At 33.3% G+C, this 12,334-nt stretch overlaps 1 protein-coding gene across 14 annotated transcripts in view; it reads right to left on the reverse strand.

Moving 5' to 3' along the window:
- BANK1 (B cell scaffold protein with ankyrin repeats 1) overlaps positions 1-12,334 on the reverse strand; it is a 551,109-nt gene that overhangs the window by 172,174 nt on the left and 366,601 nt on the right. For all 14 annotated transcript variants that reach the window (XM_072939857.1, XM_072939872.1, XM_072939893.1 and 11 more), the window contains one exon: positions 4,626-4,731. In XM_072939857.1, coding sequence (XP_072795958.1) covers positions 4,626-4,731 — 106 coding nt within the window. The remainder of the gene's footprint in view (positions 1-4,625; positions 4,732-12,334) is intronic.

The raw sequence follows: 12,334 nt of genomic DNA on the forward strand, positions 1-12,334 counted from the left end.
AGAAACAACTCGATGACATTTAGTTCTCCTCTACTCAGATAGCAAATGAGCTATTTTCTGTGAATCTAGAGATATTAAAAGTCCAAGAGAAATCTTAGAGCTACAGTGACTACCACATCCATACTAAATATCCAGTTACATGCTCCACACTTCATAGACATATTAAGAGATAATATTCTGAGTTAATACTTTCACATATCACTGGTGATTGTATGCTGTCCTCTTTCAGATTAAGATACCAGTACTTGTAAATGGTTATACACTTTGACATGCTTTGCTAGAAATAGGCATGGGCTTTACTAAGCCAGTTCTCCTTTCTGGGTGAAGGCACATGATCTGCCTCAAAGTAACTCAGTTTCCTTTTCCATAAACTAACTGCCACTTACGGTGATTTAAGAAGCAACTGTAGCCACTTTTAAAAACTAGCTAAATGACTTATTTTTTTCCAATAAGGAGATTCTCAGCATTACCCAGACTTTGAAAGATTCTGAAGAGAAGTTAGGGAAATTCATGTACCTGCTGCAATAAAACTTTTATAAGACTCTGAAGAAGATAGCTTAAAGCTCAGAACAGGGGAGAGCTACAGAGACACTAATGCAATTGCATTTGCCCAGGTGTGCTGTTCCACCTCACCACCATACCAAGTCAGTGGCATTCAAAGTGATTTCATGATGGCCCAGACCATGTGTGTTTTTATATGCATCTACAATCAAAACAGAAGTTGCTCACAGTGATATTTAATCTTATTTTAAGAAATACACTCTGGAAACAACCTAGATGTCTGTCGACAGATGACTGGATAAAGAAGATGTGGTAAATATATAGAACGGACTATTACTCAGCCATAAAAAGAAGTAAATAATGTCTTTTGCAGCAACACGGCTGGACCGATAGATGATCATTTTAAGTAAAGTAAGCCAGACAAAGACAAGTATCATATCATACCACTTATATGTGGAATATAAAAAAAAAACACATTTTTTTTTGTAAACCAAAAACAGACTCACAGAAATAGAAAACAAATTGTGGTTACCAAAGAGGAATGGGTGGGAAAGGGGTAAATCAGGAGTTTGGTATACTCAATTTCTTGTAATAACATATAACGGAAAAGCAGGACGAATTATCTCTAGAGATTGGCTGTACATCACTGTACCTACCGTCAATAAATAGTGAATTATACCCCTAAAAATTTGTTAAGAGGGTAGATTTCATGTTAAGTGTTCTTACCTCAATAAAATAAAATTTAAAAAAAGAAATGCACTCTGATATTTTCTATTTGAGTGTCTTACATATCAGTAAAAAATTCCCTATTATAATCTCCTATATTGATTTCACAGCCCCTGATGATTCATACACTAAAAAGTCATTCATGAATTATTTCTATAACTGTTATGTTCCAAAGTCCTACATTACAGTAATATATTAAGTACATTTGGAAACCTTTTCTAGTTCCAGGGAGAACTTTTTTTCTATGGAAAATTCTTAACAATGGAAAATGGTATTTTTAAATCAATACTGAAGCACTACAGGGTAAGGGAACATTAAAGCAGATTTGATTTCTTGTATACTTTCGATCTTATCTCTGCAATACTCCCACCCCCTCAACTCTGACTGCTCAAGGAAAAAAAAAATCAACTGAGGAAGTTTATTGGCTAGACTGGAGCAAAAATGACCAAAACATAGTGGCATGAAATGGCAATTTACTTATTACAAATCAAGTGACAGTGAACTAAGCTAAGATTTTACCAAAATCAACTTGAAAAAGAAAAGAGGATGGAGTAGTAATAAGATACATAGCTTTGATTAACACAGAATTTTGCTCCATACTTTTAAAGAACCATAGGTATCTGTGGGTAATTCCATGGCTCATCCATAGGACAGCTCAGTATTCAAGGATGCTCTCTTAGTTCCTCGTGGCTCTCTTCCCCTCACATGGTCCTAACCTCCAATTTATTTCAGGCAAAATAGAGTAATAAATAATAAATGTTTAATAAGTAAAAATTTCACCAAACAATTGGAGAGCTGTTCTCAGGTATGGAAGTCTGGAATTACACCGAATTCATTGTTTGCTGAATTTTCCTCTCAGACTATCTCTAGTGGTGTTTCTACAGAAGCTCCCCAAATACCTACCATTAATTCCACTTTATGTATGAAGTCTTTTCAAATCTCACCAATTCAACTTGAACATTATGAAAATGCAGGTGCAAGGTCTTAAAGACCAGATATTCTGAAGCTGGCATTGATCCAAGATTATAGAGTCAAGGAGGCAAGCAAAACATGAGTTCAGCCATATTCATGTCTGCCTTGCATAGTTTTATTACGTAATTGGTATTGTTACTTCGCACTTTCACTAGGAGTTAGAGCCTAATGTTAGAGGGTTGTTTGCTTCTGTTATGGGTTTAATAGCATCTGTTATCTAGCAATACCCAGGAAACATGGTTTCTGAATGAATTACCTAGATTATATTGAACTTTCCATTTTAAGCTTCTTTTTAAAAGTGTAATTGTTTTGTTAAAATATTTTTTCAAATACAGAATAATCATTAAATTCTAGTATTGGTCCAAAATTTTCATATGCTATTAAGTTTCCAACCTTTGTAAAGAGACAGTAATATTTTCTCTGTGTCACAGATAAGTATGCAGATGAGTTATCTGGCAGGTCTGCAATACACTGCAGCAATGAGAGGCTGATACACTTGGCTATCCATTGGAATCACCTGGGAAACTTAAAAAGTGCTGATACCAGGGACTCACTCCCAGATTCTTCATTAATTTGGGCATGTGGCTTAGGCATGGGATGTCCTAGAAGCTCTGCAGTTAATTATATATTCTCCAAGTTTGAGAACCATTGCTCTAAATCCTTGATACTCAATGAAAGGTCTGAGGACTAACAGCATCAGCTTTACCAGGAAACTTGTTTAAAAAGGAGATGCTTAACTGTACCCCAAACCTGTTGAATCAGATCCACACAATCACAAAATCCAATTTAACCCAGCCAGAATTCTTTTTCTATAAAAATAAAGACCAAATCTATTCCATTCTTGCCACTCTAAAATTCTTATTCTACAACCTAAATAAGATACTGAGAAGCACTTTCAAACCTACTTAGATTTCCTTACCTATAAAATGAGAGACCAAAACCATTCTGTTCTTTCAATCCCACAATGCCCATCTCACAAACCTAGACAAATATAACACTGAGGGGATTTGTAAAAATTGTGTCACAATTCCATTCTGTGCATACACTTTCTCTTCCACACAACTCCTGTTTCCTTTCTCTTTCCTCCCTGGGACACATCATTTAAGACCCAGGTAAAATCCCACCTCCTTTATGAAGCACGTCTTGAAAAATAATATAGCTTTTCTCTGAAATTCTACTGTCAGCATAATCAGTTCCACAAAGTGCAGCACATCGTTTCCTTCTACTATTACATATATGTTATCTTGTTTCCCCCAGTCAAATGATGAGGAATCATATCATGTTCCTTTTCTAGCCTAGCCTAATAGCTGACTTTTCTAAGTATACTGTTAAAATGCATATGGGATATAAAAATACATTTTCACTACTTTCACAAGAACACTTACTCAAAACTAGCCTGTCACTGACCTTTCCCGTACATAATATCACCATACAAAATACAGGCTGTCACACATCCAGGTGAATCATACTTGGCTGTGCCTTAAGACTTCTATTCTTTTCTTTCCACACCCCTCAGGCCTGCCAGCCTGACGATAAAACTGCTTCAAATAGCCCAGGAATGCTACAGAAAAAACTTGTGCTCATTAGTCCTACAGTATGCCTACGGGTACCCCTCGTATTCTTTAGTTCCAAGCCTGTCTTACTCACTGTTACATCTCCATCATAGTGTTTGGCAAATACTGGGCACATAAGTAGATTATAAATAGTGTGTCAACCAAAAATGCAGGAAGAAACAATATAGAAAATAGGCTACTGAGCTCATAATAACATTCAGAAGTATGTTTTTTCTCATAGTAACTCCTATATATAATTTTCTTTATATATATATATATTTCTATGATACAAATAGTATGCAGTCATCATAGAAAACACAGACCAAGTAAAATGAAAAAAACAGAATCCCTGAAATTGCACAACCCAAACATAACTAATGTTAACAGGTGCATATCTGTCCAGATCATCAATTTATTTATACATACATATACATGTAAACATATGCTATTAAATGTATATACTTTTTAAAACAGAGGATCACACTCTACCTACTGCTATATATCCTGCTTTTATTCAATTACATATACATCAAAGCATCGCTACAGCCAGCAAATCAATTTACGATAAAATCTGTTTATGATGGCTGCATTAATGGATGCACCAAAATTTATTTGATCAATTACCTATCTTTGGAGGATTAAGTTATCTTCATTTTTGGCAATTATAAATAATTCTATGATGAGTAATTTCCATCACACATTACCCAGACATTTTCTTAAAATAAAAATCAGCTCTTTCATCAGGGGATGGGAATTGTCTAAAACATCTCGTTTGCAATGCAGCTAGTTACATTCTTTGCTATAATATTTACTAAGTAGTTACATACAGTGAAATATGACAAAGAATAACTGATACAGTTGGAAAATACTCACGTTCTTTTTGAGGGTAGATTTCAGTTTGGAGTGATCGGAACTCATAATATGGTATCTCACGTTTGAATGTGGATGTGAGAATATTATCAAGTTCATCAATGTCATTCTGTTTTCAGGTGAAAAAGATTATTTTTAGTTCAATTATTTACAGAGAAACTCATCTTAGTACAATATAACAAAAATTACTGACTGGAGTAAGTACTGGTTAGTCTTTAATAATACTGATATCCTTCTTAAAAGAATAATATAAAATATTAGGGACTTGCCTAAAAGCCAATTATTAGAATAATAGAAAAATGTATGCAGGAAATAAGTCTTTGCTTTTGGATGAGTTAATTTACTTAAACACTTACTAATTTTAGAAGAATATTACAGCAGGTCAAAGATAACACTGAAATTTGTTTCAATAAATTCTTTTAAAATACATATTACAATTTAATAAATGAAATAGTAAAATGATGAGTCTGATTCTTCAACTTAAGAGTCAGAAATGGAATAGTCTTAAACAGATTATTTTATTTCTGTGTCAGAGTGAGAGAGAATATTCATCCTGAACTATTTTTTACCCCCTGCAGATACAGAGTAACTATATGCCAACTTTGTTTCCTTAATCTGAGCATCTTGGAAGAGGCCATGCAGAATCCAAGTGTTCTACTATTGATGATATAACCTACTGCAAAGGCCACCATTTTTTAAAATTGTGTTTTGTGAAGCAATGGCTGGGACCACATTGAGTTTAGACACAGATGATTATAGCTGAGGAAGTGGGCCAATCAACAAAGCCATGTTGTGGAGAGAGGACTGTGGAACAAAAACTTATAATCAAGACTTTTTCCAAATAAAATCAGACATATTGCCAATACACAGTCACAGAAATTAAATGGCTGGATTGAAAAAAAAAAGATGTTACTCTATTTCTTCATTTTTCAATAATCTAGATGCCTCAAATAATAAAGTTGTTCAGGCCTTTCTGGATTTCCTGAAAGTCCTGCTTAGAAGTGGGAAGAAAGGATGAAAGCCCTTTTCTCAACCAACAGCTGGGGGATGCAAAGCAAAACCCAGCATTAACCTACTTAGAACTATGAACTATGTGAAGCCCTTAATTGCAGATTTTTTTTTCAAAGGAGGGGATTTACAAAAAGCTCTGCCTTCAAGGCACTCCGGGTCATGTAATTGTGTGTGGGCAATGAACTGAGCATTTCAGGTACTATTACACATAGTCTCTACGGGTCAGGTACGGTGCTGGCAAAAGGGAAGTGGCTCAGCTCTACAGAGGAAGAAACGGTCAGGAAAGGTCTTACAGAGGAGGTGACCTAAGCTGAGATTGCTATGTACACAAGGAGTTCTGGACTACAGGCACACATTGTATACAGTCAAGGAGGTGTCATGAAGCATGACCTGGTTAAGAATTTCCATAAGACTGCAGAATTAGAAGGAAGTGGGCATTTCAAAAAGTGACTTATATGTCTGATAAGAAGTTTTTAATTCATCGTGTAAGCAACAAGAAGTTACTTAAAGCCTATAGTACTTAACATGAAAATGTTTATTATGTGGATTAAATTAAGCTTATTTAAATATCAGCGTAACTATGATTGCTTATGTGGTTGAATATTGATATCGAGTGAGACCTAGTCTTTCAGTTTATATGAATAGTTATTACTCAGTCTTTTCAAAAGACTTTGATAGGAGTGGTAGGGCAAAACATTATTGGCAATATACTTGCACATTCTTTAGCTTAAAGCTCAAAAAGAATATGTTTTGGCTATAGAACTTGAGAAAAACAATTAAGAACTTACAAAAATCCTAACATTAGTTTGTAAATTTTCTTAAAAATTTGCGTCAGTGGACATGAGAGTTCTGCACAGGCTATTATCTAGTCACTGGCATTTTTACATAAAGAGATAAACTTACTATTTCTTCCCAAAGTATACTAGATTTAACGAGTAGAAATTAGTGTGTCACAGAGTTACTATACTCTAGTATAAGTTAGGCACAAGATAACCTCTGGGATTCCTTCAGCTCTGAAATTCTGAGACAGAGGAGAATTCAAAAGAGCATGACTTCCCAGGAGGAATCTCAGAAGTACAATTTCTCACACAGAGGCACTATGACACTTTAATATGAGGAATGCTACAGCATATATCATTGAATTTTTAAAATGAAATAGCAGTGTTTTTAGAATCAGAACAAAAAACCTCACCATGTAGAAAAGGACATCTAATTAAATAAAAAAACAATGCAGATACCCTTTAATATTCTAGCCTATGATAAGCAGTTTAATCACTTCTGTTTTCAATTTCATAATCATGTTACTAGTATTATGCTTGCATATTAATAAATGGTATACAACAAAGATGTGAAAAATCACAGAAATGGCTACTAGAAACAATCCCCCCAAAATTTCTCCCCAGAAGATATTCTAAATAGAAAAATCTGATTTGGGTAGTTTTGCTTCTTTTTAAATTCCAAGGATGAAAATGGGCATCATTTCTAAACATTGGCACTGAAATTTGAAAATAATAAATTTTCCTCTCCTTAAAATAAATTGTGCAATCCTAAGAATACTTGTTGAGATTGGCACAACTGTTCTTCAAATAGAAAGATTAAAATGGAATAGTCTAATATTTGTTCAGCAAAATGCACAACCAACCTATGATGTTAGTTATTAATGAGCAACTTAATATGAAAATAAGAGGAGAGTAAAATGATGAAATTATATTGACAACAGTGTTTGGTTTTAGGAAAAATTCAATATACATAAATAATATGTACACATGTACATGTGCATGCACATATAGATCTATACCTATCAAAAGCAGTAGAAAAAGAAAGTGGAAAAAGACTAAGGTATGAAACAGACAGAAGGCTAGTTACAAAATAGTAACTCATACTGATGAAGTAAATACATGACTTTTTCCAAGAGAATTTTTTCAGCACCCTGTGATGGAATGTGGGATTGATGATGTACTTAAAAATAAACTGCATGTATATTTATAAATCACAATTCTATTTTAATATGAAGACGTTATATACATATATACTTATTCCTGATAAACAACTTCATTATACTGAGTATTTCTTCCTAAAAGAGAAAGAATACATAAAACATTCATTTTAAAAGATACATAAAATTATGCACTTCTACTTCTGGGAAGATGGAATAGTTAGACTTTCTTCTTTTCTTCTCCTTCAATACAACTGAAATTTCATATTTCAATAGAAAATCAATTGTTATACCAAGAATCAGAAAGATCTCTTAACTGAATGAAAAGAGGCAATCAATAAATGCCAACACCAGATGAGAAGAATTTTATAATTATCTGACATAGATTTTAAAACATTCATGACAAAAATTCTGCAACAAGCAAATATATCATTCTCAAAATAAATAAAAAATAAAGTGCCTCAGCATGGAAATAGGACATCTCAACAAAGTAATAGAAAGTAAAAAAACAACCTATTTGAAATTTTAGAACTGAAAAATACAATAGTCAAAATGAAACTTCCGTGGATGGGCTCAACAGCAGAATGCAAAGGACGGAGGAAAAGACATTAAACTTAAAGACAGAACAATAAAAAATACTCAATCTTACAACAGAGAGAAAATGGACTGGAAAAAATAGGGTGTCAGAGACCTGTGAGATTATAACAAAGGTTTTACATTTATGTGATTATAGAGTCCCAGGAAGAGAGGAGAAAGAGGGTAGGGATGAAAAAGTACACAAAGAAATAATGACTGAAAACATCCTGAATTTAGCAAGAGACAAAGCTATAGGTTCAAGAAACTGAGCAAACCATACATAGGTTAAACCCAAAGATTTCCCTGCCAAGAGACACTACAATTATACTTCTGAAAATTAAAGACAAAGAAAAATTCTGAAATAAGTGAGAAAGAAACAAAACCTTACTTACGGTGTAAAAACAATCAGAAACACTGAAGTAACCATAGACGCCAGAAAACGGGACAATATTTGTCGAGTGCTAGAAGAACTGTCAACCAAGAATCTTATGCCCAGCAAAGCCATCCTTCAGGAGAGAAGGGAAATTAGGACATCCTACAGATTGATGGAAAACTTATGAAATTTATTGCCAGCAGATACATCCTAAAATAATGGATAAACAATTTCTCTAAACAGTAAGGGTATGATAAAAGAATTGTGGAACAGGAGGAAGGAAGAAAGAGCACAGTAAGTAAAAAACACAGGTGAACACAATAGTCTTTCTTTCTCTAAATTATGAGTTTTCTAAATTATGTTTGATGGTGGGAAGCAAAAATTATAATACTGTCTGAGGTGGTTTTAAATGTATGTAGATGGAATATCTAAGGCATTTGTATCATAAGTGGTGGAGGGGTAGAGGGAAGGTAAGGGAGGTGAGAATTCAATACTTCATTCAAATAGGTAAAATGAGGACATAGGTAGACCGTGATAAGTTATAAATATGTAACACTATCTAAAGCACTATCTAGAGACAAGCAGAGAAAGGCACTCATAATATTAGAAATAAATCAAAATAGAAATCTTAAAAAATATTTAAGGAAAACACAGTAAGGCAAGGAAGAAAACTCAGATAAGTGAAAAGCAGAAAGCAAACTAAAAACAAAAAATAAAATGGCAGTCTAAAGCCCTAACATACGAATATTTACAGTAACTATAAGTAGTCTAAAGAGAACAATTAAAAGATGGAGATTAGTAGAGTGGATTAAAACACATGATCTAATTATATGCTCTCTATAAGAAACTTACTTCAAATAAGCAGTATGGGCAAACTTACTTCAAATAAGCAGTATGGGCAGATGAAAGTAAAAGGATAAAAAACAACATATCATGGGATCATTGCAAAGGAAAGCATGAGTAGCTATATATTAATATTAGATAAAAGAGACATCGGAGGAAAGATTACCAGAAACAGAAAGAGACATTATATAATGATAAAAGGGTCAATCCACCAAAGACATAATAATCCTAAATGTGCATGTACCAAAGCTGCAAAATATGTGAGGTTAAAAACTGACAGAACTAATAGAAGGAATAGACAAATTTATACCATAGTTGGAGACATAAATATCTCTTTCAAAAATTGATAAAGGAAGTGGAAAGAAAATAAGGAAAAATACAGAACTCAACACACCATCATCCAATGACTGATATAACAACAAGGAACTATACAGCATTTTAAAAAACATTCCATCCAACAATAGCAGAATACACATTATCTCCAAGTGCCCATGGAATATAAACTGTGACAGATCATATCCTGGGATATAAACAAATCTCAGGAAATCTAAAATAATTTAAATCATATAGAATGGGTTTTCCCAACTATGTGCAAAGTAGAAATGAGTAACAGAAAGGTAATAGGAAAATCTCCAAACATGGAAAACAAGCAGTACACTTCTAAAACAATCCAGAATCAAAGAAGAAATCTCAAGGTAAATAAAAAAAAATACATTAAACTCAATAAAAGTGAAATACAACACATTAAAATTTGTGGAACACAGCTAAAGCCGAGTTGAAAGAAAATTTTATAGCACAAAATACACACATTAAAAAAGAGGAAAAAATCTCAAATCCATTATCTAGGCTTGCACTTCAACAATCTAGAAAAATATTACAATAAACTCTAAGCAAGAAGAAAGAAGAAAATAATAAATATAGCGTAGAAATCAATTAAATTGAAAATATAAAAATAGAAAAGAACATCAGTGTAACAAGGAGATGATTCATTTAAAAGATCAATAATATTGACAATTCTTCTAGCAAGACTTTTTTCAAAGTCTGAAAAAAGAGAGAACATACAAATGACAAATGTCTGAATGAAAGAAGAGATATCACTATAGACCCTGTGGACATCGAGAGGATAATAAGGGAGCACTCTGAACAACTCTACACGTATAACATTGACAAGTTAGATGAAATGGACCAATTTCCTGCAAAACACAAACTACCAAATGCATAATCTCTATTATTTCTTCCAAATATATGTGAATCTATAATTTCTAATAATTAAAAGTTTAAATACTAACCAGAAAAAATTAAAGATACTCATTGCACAATGCTGAATTCCTTGAGAGGAATAGCTATCATCATAGCAGCACCCCTTCAAAGTCTGATCCGCCCCTTTCTTGGATGAGAGGTGTGAACACTGGGCAGGACAGCACTGAGAGACTGTCCTTAAAAGGATTTTGGGGCACTGGAATGTAAGCAGTTGGGAGATACTTCAGATGTATGGACTGATGTGAGAGGATGTATGTTGTAGGTGTAGGATAAATGTATACCATGAAACAGACTCAAAGACTTTTAAGTAGTAATAATAACTACCACATGTTAAGCACTTACAACGCCCTAGGCTTTATGTAATTTATCTCTAATGTTTATAACATTCCTCCATGGTAGAGTTTTTTTTAATGCCTATTTTTAAAGATGTTACAATCATGGTACAAAAAAAATCAGTAACACCCAAAATTGCAGAGCCAATAAGTAGCTGAATAAGGACTTTAACTTACGGCTTCACATTCTAAACACACCGCAATTCATGCTACATTCTAGTCATGGAGGGAAGAATAAAATCTGAAATAGTATTTAAGAAAAATAAAGAATAAATCATGGTCCCATGGTTTCAAAATGGACACTGCAGTTCCAAACATCATATTCATGTTTAGCCAAAAGATGGAGGAAAGGTCATACATGGAGGGGAAATGGGGAAGCTGGCTACTGTCAACCAGATCTATTCTTTTCCTTTTTTTAGAGCAAGAGCTCTAAAGATGTCTCCTTGGTCTCATTGTCTAGAACTGCCTCACATGACCACCTCCAGCTGCATGGTGGTTAAAAAATGTGAGAATCTGGCTTTCTCAGCTTCAGTAGTAGAAATAGGCAAGGGAAAGGGGTGTTAAATATTGCGATTGGGTGAAGAAACCTATAAGGTTGGCCACAGAATACTAATTTTTTAATTCTGGTAAATTTTTAATACAGTAATGATAAATAATCTTGATTAATAAAAGAAACAATGAAATAACCATAGGAGGGTTGTGACATATCCCTAATAGGAGGCAAAATCCATCAAAAGGCTGCAGCATTTCACTCTTTACCTTTAGGTTCCTAAAAGGAAGGTCAATGGTTGAGCTAAAACCATCTTGTTTTTCTTATTATAACAAATTGCTATGCTTGTTTAAGTTTCACTAGTAAAAAAGAAAAAAGTCACTTCGTTTGTTCCATTGTTCATAATGGGTGCTGTGAAAGCGAGCCAAGATAGCCATTACAAGGAGAATCTGATACATAGTTTACATAACATATCTTAAACAAAATTTCCTCCTACAGATTGTAAAAAGAATGATAGGTCAAAAAGCTAAGCAAATACTTTCTAAGGTTATAAAAAGCCTTTTCTTTTTCATTTTATGAGTATTCAAGTCTGAACAGTTAATGTAAAAGAATAATCTAAATAAGTGAATTGGGCTAAGAAAAAGATATTTTCCTTCATCAGATTAATTTTTCAATTAAGTTCTGAGTGAGTCATGTTAGAATTTCAATGTCTCTGACTACATAGACAAAAATAAATGTAAGAATATAAAATGATGCAATTTAACACTCCCTTAAAATATTTTATATTTATTATTGATTAGGTATTCACATGGTTGTAGAATCTCTTTAAATAACTTGAAAGTAATTATTACAAGAAGAATATATGTTTTGAGATCTGAAAAACCTGTGTGA

The sequence above is a fragment of the Vicugna pacos genome, chromosome 2, assembly GCF_048564905.1.
Source record: "Vicugna pacos chromosome 2, VicPac4, whole genome shotgun sequence".
NCBI lineage: Eukaryota > Metazoa > Chordata > Mammalia > Artiodactyla > Camelidae > Vicugna > Vicugna pacos.